The sequence below is a fragment of the Mus pahari genome, chromosome 21 (assembly GCF_900095145.1).
Source record: "Mus pahari chromosome 21, PAHARI_EIJ_v1.1, whole genome shotgun sequence".
Classification (NCBI taxonomy): Eukaryota; Metazoa; Chordata; class Mammalia; order Rodentia; family Muridae; genus Mus; species Mus pahari.
In genome coordinates this window covers 22017875-22025157 of record NC_034610.1, presented here as the reverse complement: position 1 = coordinate 22025157, position 7283 = coordinate 22017875, and the positions used below count along the sequence as shown (strand labels likewise).

Sequence of the window (7283 nt, the reverse complement as noted above, 5' to 3'; positions counted from 1 at the left end):
AAACAAAAAAAAACAAAAACCAAAAACCCAGTTATGTGGGTTGGAGAGATGGCTCAGTGGTTAAGGCTGCTCTCTCAGAGGTCCTGAGTTCAGGTCCCAGCAACCACACGGTGATTCACAGCTACTATAATGGGATCCAGTGCCCTCTTCTGTCATGAAGGCATATGTGCAAACAGAGTACTCCTATATGAACATAGATCTTGAAATTCATTTTTTAAATGTTATGTTAATATGTTTTCATTTGAATCCCATGTGTAGGATAAGGGGCTGCTTCACTTCGTCCCTAGCTGCTAACTAAGAATGTCTTGCGCTCTGGGGAGACATGATTTTTTGCCAGCTGCAGATAGTTTAGTTCTGGGGGTTCTGGAGAGGTTATAAATCCGAGAGGTCTGCAAGAGAGGCTGTGTCGGTGGCGGCTGCCCCCTTGCTGTCGCCCCCCCTGCTGCCGCCCCCCCTGCTCCCACCCCCCCTGCTCCCACTCCCCCTGTTCCCGCCCCCCTTGCTGCCGCCCCCCTTGCTGCTGCATTTGCTACAGTTGGACTGCTGGATATTCTAACAAGGAAGATTGGACCTGCCCCAAAAACCCACTGACCCTAATCAGTTTGAAGTAACCTATACACATCCCTTTCCACTCTAATTCCTTCCAACCCCCCAACATTAGGTAGGAGAGAAAGGTTAGACATGAAAGGGGACATAGACCTCTTCCAGTCAACAAAATACACTGCTTCCTGCTGGCCAGGGTGGTTGGGTTCCTTGGGGAAAGGCCAATCTTTGTTATCAGAATATCCAGCAGTCCAGGGGTAGCAAACGCAATGAACCAGCTGCCACAGGCCCTCTCAGGGCTCTCCAGAGTCCCCCAAATTCAACTATCTTCAGCTGGCATGAGCCATGCCCCACTAGAGCAGGAGACCCGCGCGGTCAGCTGCTGTGGACAGTGTGAAGCAGCCGCCTGTCCCACACCTGGGATTAAAACACAAGCATTCATAGACCCTAACTGGGGCGTTAAAGAAACCAGAGCTCCCACCACAGAGCCCAGTTCTGGGCTGTCATTCTGCAACAGGCTTTTCTGAAAAGCAGAATCGAGAGCCGGCAGAGGTGACAAGGGGACTCGTTAGATTAGGGTCCTGGTAGGGCCCGAGATGTCCAGCGAAGGCCATCTACATGCTGGGGTAGTCGGGAACCTGGCAGCTGCTTGGTCACAAGACACAAACCCCAGAAGTCCCAGTCTGGTGCCGAAGCCCTGGAGGGTTCCTGGACAGCCCTGGGTCTCTGCACAGCAGAAGGCCGGGGCAGCTGGGTGCTGATAACAGAGAAAGCAGCGAGGACAGCGAGAAGCAGTGCTTACCCACAGGCGGTGGGGTGGGCAGGCAGTGGGGGAGGGCAGGCAGTGGGGTGGGCGGGCGGTGGGGGAGGGCGGGCGGTGGGGGAGGGCAGGCAGTGGGGGAGGGCAGTGAGTGTGGGCAAGTGGGTGGGGGAGGGCAGGCAGGGGCACTGCAACTGGAAGGTGCGCTCACTGTGGGCAAAGCCCTCCCCTCCTCAGTCTTTCTGGCAAATGTAGTAAGCCCTGCCCAGAGGCGACTCTTACCGAGCTCACACCAAGACAACAAACCGTTCTTCCCCGTTGTCCGGGCTGCATGACCCCTGTATACATGGCTTAGCCCCACCCCCACCCCCATGCCTCAGTTTCACCATCTGCAGGCTGGAGCTCCCTCGCTATGTGCCAGGCCTAACTCTCATGCGGGCTGAATGCTCACATGGGGATGGGAGTGGGGGAGGGGATGCTTCCACGGAGGGTGCTGGGGACAGCTTGTCCTTGCTGACCCCCAGCTCTGATCTGCAGAACAGCAGGTTGCCCAGGACACAGAGGAGGTCTTTCGAAGCTACGTTTTTTACCTCCACCAGCAGGAACAAGAGACCCAGGGGGCGGCCGCCCCTGCCAACCCCGAGATGGACAACTTGCCCCTGGAACCCAACAGGTAAACTCCAGCCTTGGAGCGCAAGCCCTGGGAGCCCTGTCCGACCTTCAGATAGGGTTAGGGGGAAGTCTGCTCCCACCCCATGGGGCGCCCCTCTGCCCTGAGCCCGGTTCCCGCTCTCTCACTGATGCTCGTCCCTACAGCGTCTTGGGTCAGGTGGGTCGGCAGCTTGCTCTCATCGGAGATGATATTAACCGGCGCTATGACACGGAGTTCCAGAATTTACTAGAACAGCTTCAGCCCACAGCAGGGAATGCCTACGAACTCTTCACCAAGATCGCCTCCAGGTACCAGCCCATCCTCCACCCCACGGACACGTGACGGGCTCCACAGGACGGGCTCCCCAGCCGGTGTCAGGGTGAACTCTCCCATGCTCCCCTCCCGTCTCCCCCTCTGGCCCTCACTCACCTTCTTTTGCACACGAGCTCACATCTCTCAGGAACTCTAGGGCCAAAGACCAGCGCCCTGGGGTGGAGAGGTTCCCCAGAGCCTTACAGTCCAGCTGGGACGTACCAACTTCCGCCAGCCCAATTGCAACCGGATGGCTTCTAAGAGGCCACCTGATGCCGGTTCACTCAGGAACATGGCTCACATACCAGTCTGCCACAGGCCACCACTGTGAAACCTAGGGAACAGCGAAAGGACCAGAAATCAGTGTTCCCGCTTTGAAGCCACATCCGAGTTGGCTTGAGTTCTGTCGTCTGATCATTATCTTATGTGTCTGGGTGTTTAGCCTGCATGTATGTGTGTGTACCAACCTGCATGCCTGGTGCCCGATGGGGCCAGAAGGCAGGTCCTAGAGCCTGAGTTTACAGACCGTCAGTCACCATGTGAGTGCTGAGAATCGAAACCAGGTCCTCCGGAAGAGCAGCCAGTACTGTTCACTGCTGAGCCAGCTCTCCAGCCCTGTTAGGTCTCACGGAGCCCGGGCTGACCTTGAACTCTTATCATCCAGCCTCGGGCCTCCCAAGTACTAGGATCATGTGCCACCAAGCACTGTCCTTTCCTTACACCAGGGAGTCAGCGTCAGGGGAGGTCTCGAGGTGGCAGTTGATGTAGAAGCAGGCGGCAGGTTTAAGTACAGAGGTGACACATCCTGTCCCTGTTCTCAGGCCCCACCCTGTGCCCCTGTGATTTGGGTATCTGTTGTAATCTCTTCTGTCCTTTTCTCTCTGCTGTCCCTCGGGCTGCCAGGCCAGCAGCAACATGCACAGGTAATCTCCCTGTCACCTCATCTGGTGGCATCTGGTTGCTCTTCCCTCTCTGTTCTCCCCCACAATCGATCGGCAGTCAGCTCACCACGTCACCTGCTCTTTGCTCGCTCGTTCGCTAGGCTGTCTCCTTTCCTAGAAAGCCAGGCTCTTCCTGATGAGCAGTCAGGCCAAGGCAGACTTTCTGACCTGTCCTGGCAGCTCAACCGTGCAGCTTCTCATCTGGTGGCAGGGTGGAGGTCGGGGAGAGGAGGAAGGAAAGGACCGGGTCCCCCAAGGCCAGCTCTCCGTGACTTATGAAACTCTCTGCCCACAGCCTATTTAAGAGTGGCATCAGCTGGGGCCGCGTGGTGGCTCTCCTGGGCTTTGGCTACCGTCTGGCCCTGTACGTCTACCAGCGTGGTTTGACCGGCTTCCTGGGCCAGGTGACCTGCTTTTTGGCTGATATCATACTGCACCATTACATTGCCAGATGGATCGCACAGAGAGGTGGTTGGGTGAGTGCCTGGGCTTGGGACGTCCCCCCACCCCCCCACCCCCCACTGCAGGGGCTGCCCGGCCAGGTCACTATAACCCACCCCATTTTTTTTTTTTTATTCCCTGACAGGTGGCAGCCCTGAATTTGCGTAGAGACCCCATCCTGAGCGTAATGGTGATTTTTGGTGTGGTTCTGTTGGGCCAATTCGTGGTACACAGATTCTTCAGATCATGACTCCTGGGGAGCCCCGCTGGGGCCCCAGCCTCATGCCTGCCTGGACTAAACCTCTCCCTACCCCACCCCTGAACCCCAACAGTCCTCTCCTTCCTCCTGAGGGCAAAGACGCTTTAGCAAACAGGACACCCCTGCTTTGGAGAGCCATGGCCCAGGGGTCATCAAGGCAGCATGAATACCCCAACATTGCATGGTGCTACTGAACCCCATCCTGTCTCAGAGGTGCTGACTGATGCCCTGGGGGGTGGGGACAAGAGGCTGGGCCACTACTTCCCAGAAAGCTAGGTCTGTTTTTATACTACCCTTTGGATACAATCCACCCTTTTTCTCCCACTGTGCCCAAAGTCGGAACATGGAGGGCTTGAGGACTGGTGGCTCGAACCTGTGTCCCCAACACTCCTGCTACTTGGGAAGGTCAGCACTTGAGAAGAGACCTGAGCACAATCCTGGCCCTCCCTACATTGGCTCCCAAGAATAGGACCAACTGTAGGAGATTGCATGACCTCCTCCGCCCCCTCCAACCTCATCTTCCACTTCCCGACTCTATCCCATACTCCCCTCTCCCCTTCCTATCTCCTACCCCAATCCATCCATCTTGCCTTGGCGGCTGGACTCTCAGGGATTCTGAGCCCAGAGTGAGGGCAGAGGTGAGAGTTTAGACCACAGCTGTCTGGACACATCCATCAAGACCCTCCAATCCTATGTCCTTGCTGACCCCTGCTCCCAAACTAGTGGGTAGGGAAGACCCCACTTTCTCCCCAGGGCTCTCAGGTGAGCCTGCCTGCTGGGGAGGAAGCCTTGGGGTCTGAGGACCCCAAGCCTCAGACCCAGTCACTCTGACAGGGGAGGTGTCCACGCTAGAGAACTACAACGGCATAAGCAACTGTGGACCTGCGTGCAGTTCCTCCCTGGAACCTACGATTACTTGAACCCCACCTTCACTCCTTGTCTGCCTAGGTCCCTCCTCGGGTGGGGTGGGGTGGGTGTTTTTCTCCGTCTTGCACAACATAGGGGTGAGGGGTGAGAAGTTTCGATTAAGCCAAATGTATCGGGGAAGAGGGGGAGGCAGATGGATCCCCCACCTCACCCTCTGTGTCTGGAAATAAACTGTGCAATGCCCCCAACACCTCACCTGGCATCTTTACACTCTGCTGCCTGTCTTATGCTAGACTGTAGGAAGCTGGTCACACTGGTATAATCCTGGCTCCATACTGCATAGGTCCTCACGCTGAGATCGCAAGATCCTGGAGTGTGAAGCTGCAGTTGGGGCTAGAGAGAAGGCTCAGTGGTTAAGAGCACTGACTGCTCTTCAGAAGGTCCTGAGTTCAAATCCCAACAACCACATGATGGCTCACAACCATCCGTAATGAGATCTAATGCCCTCTTCTGGCATGTCTGAAGGCAGCTACAGTGTACTTACATTATAATAAATAAATAAATCTTCGGTCTGGAGCTTGTGGGGCCAGAGTAAGAAGAAAAAAAAAAAAGATTTAATAGAACAAAAAGATCCTGGGGTATGAATCTGCAGACGGAAAACAAGAAGAAACCCCAGCCAACCCTTTGTGACAACCTCACCGGCTCTTCACACCTTACGTCAGTTATTTATTTGTTTGTTTATTTATTTAATGTAAGTACACTGTAGCTGTTTTCAGACACTTCAGAAGAGGGCATCAGACCCCATTACAGATGGTTGTGAGTGACCATGTGGTTGCTGGAAATTGAACTCAGGACCTCTGGAAGAGCAGTCAGTGCTCTTAACCGCTGAGCCATCTCTCCAGCCCCACATAATTCCTTTTTTTTCTGTGCACGTGTGGTGGTGGCTACTCGTGCCACTCTGTGTGTGTGTGTGTGTGTGTGTGTGTGTGTGTGTGTGTGTGTGTGTGTAGTCAGATGGCACTGAGTGGAAATCAGTTCTCTCCCTCTACCATTCGGGACCTGGAAACCAAACTCGAGTCGCCAGGCCTTCGCCCGCTGAACATCTCTGGGCTCTCTTATTTCTTTTGTAGTTCAGGCAGCTTCTGATCGCAGGGAAAGTCAGGGACCCCTTGGCTGGGAAGCTGAATGGGAAGGAGCAGCACTCCAGGGACCCCATACACTGCCTCTCAACAGGAGCCACAGCCCACGCCGGCCCTTAAGGCCCCTTTTCACACTCTGCCTGGGACATAATGTTCTAGATCCCGATTCCCTATGTCCCCACAGCCACACACACATACACACACACACGCTGGGCTTTTTTGATCCTAGGAGTTTTGATGGTGCATGGGAGCCCCTACAGAGAGGCAGCCAGGGGGGGATAAAAATAACAAGCTGGGGGCGTTAAAATGTTCCGAAATTCACAAAGATTCCTTTTTCCCTTCAGTCCTGGGCACCCTGGTTTGTGTTTATGACACCCCCCAGCCCAGCACAAGACCTGCCGGTCCAAGGGGCCTGGGGAAGCTGCACTTGCACTGGGCTGGCTCTGACCTCTCCCTGCCTTCTGTGTGCCCACAGGTACTGGGGGCTGGAAGAATGTTTGGAACCGCCGTGCCGAGCTCAAAGCTAACACTTGAGGCGCCGTGTACCAGGGTGTATACTGAGAACTTCTTTTTGATGCTGGAACGATATGTGATGGGTGGGTGCGTTAGACTCCCACCTCCCAGAAAGGCAGGTGCCTTTTTAGAGTCACGTGGGTAGCAAAGAGCATTGAGCTAGAACTCTCCATAAGGTTACTGGCTCGAGGTTTTACCAGGAGGCAGGACGGGAGGGTCGCCGGCCTCGTGAGCACATGCCCGCCACGGATTTAGGTGAACAACGTCGAGGCAACTCTCCGGTCTTCCCCGTTGAGGCCACTGATTGAAAGTGAGTGGGCTGCCCGAGTCCAAGATGGCCGGCGAGGCTTCACACGCATGTGCGCATGCGTCCTCTTTGTGGGCGGGGCCAGGGAGCTAACTTGTTCTACGGGTTCTCCAATTTGGAAACCAAAGGTTAGGAGTCAGTAATCTCCATCTGCAAGGAAGGTGAGCCCCAGGTTTGGAGCTTTGACTTCTCTGACCCCCTCCACAGCTAACAAGATAAGGTTACCCCAAACCCGACCCCCCAGTTACTTCCGGAGCTGCCCAAACCAGAGGGCGAGAAGTTAGGAGAGGCAGCGTACGGAATAAGCTGAGAGGCTGCTGGGCGCAGATGGACCCTGCAGGTGTCGCGGTTAAATCTAGAGCACACACTCCTACGCTTCAACATTTGTGGGTCTCCTGAAATTGTACCTTCTTTACTCCAGATACATCTGGATTTCATAGCGAGTTTGAGGTCAGCCTAAGCCACGCGGAGATCCCCGTCTCAAAAAAAAAAGGGGGGGGGCGCACATTTTAGGTCATTGGGTATCTATCCCAATAGTTTAATTGGAAA

At 55.1% G+C, this 7283-nt stretch overlaps 2 protein-coding genes across 3 annotated transcripts in view; one reads left to right on the top strand and one right to left on the bottom strand.

Annotated features, from left to right (window-relative positions):
* The window catches only part of Bak1 (BCL2 antagonist/killer 1), a 9318-nt gene extending 4295 nt beyond the window's left edge, over positions 1-5023 (top strand). The window contains exons 3-7 of one of the 2 annotated variants that reach the window (XR_003842700.1): positions 1841-1976; positions 2120-2263; positions 3171-3190; positions 3504-3684; positions 3795-5023. Coding sequence is in view for 1 of the 2 variants with exons in the window: in XM_021221433.2 (XP_021077092.1) it covers positions 1841-1976; positions 2120-2263; positions 3504-3684; positions 3795-3899 (566 nt within the window). In the remaining variant the exon portion in view is untranslated. The remainder of the gene's footprint in view (positions 1-1840; positions 1977-2119; positions 2264-3170; positions 3191-3503; positions 3685-3794) is intronic. The other variant, XM_021221433.2, reaches the window with a different exon arrangement.
* LOC110338168 (gametogenetin-binding protein 1) overlaps positions 1-6665 on the bottom strand; it is an 18384-nt gene extending 11719 nt beyond the window's left edge. The window contains exon 1 of the mRNA XM_021221432.1: positions 6625-6665. Coding sequence (XP_021077091.1) covers positions 6625-6665 — 41 coding nt within the window. The remainder of the gene's footprint in view (positions 1-6624) is intronic.
* Positions 6666-7283: the final 618 nt, after the last annotated feature.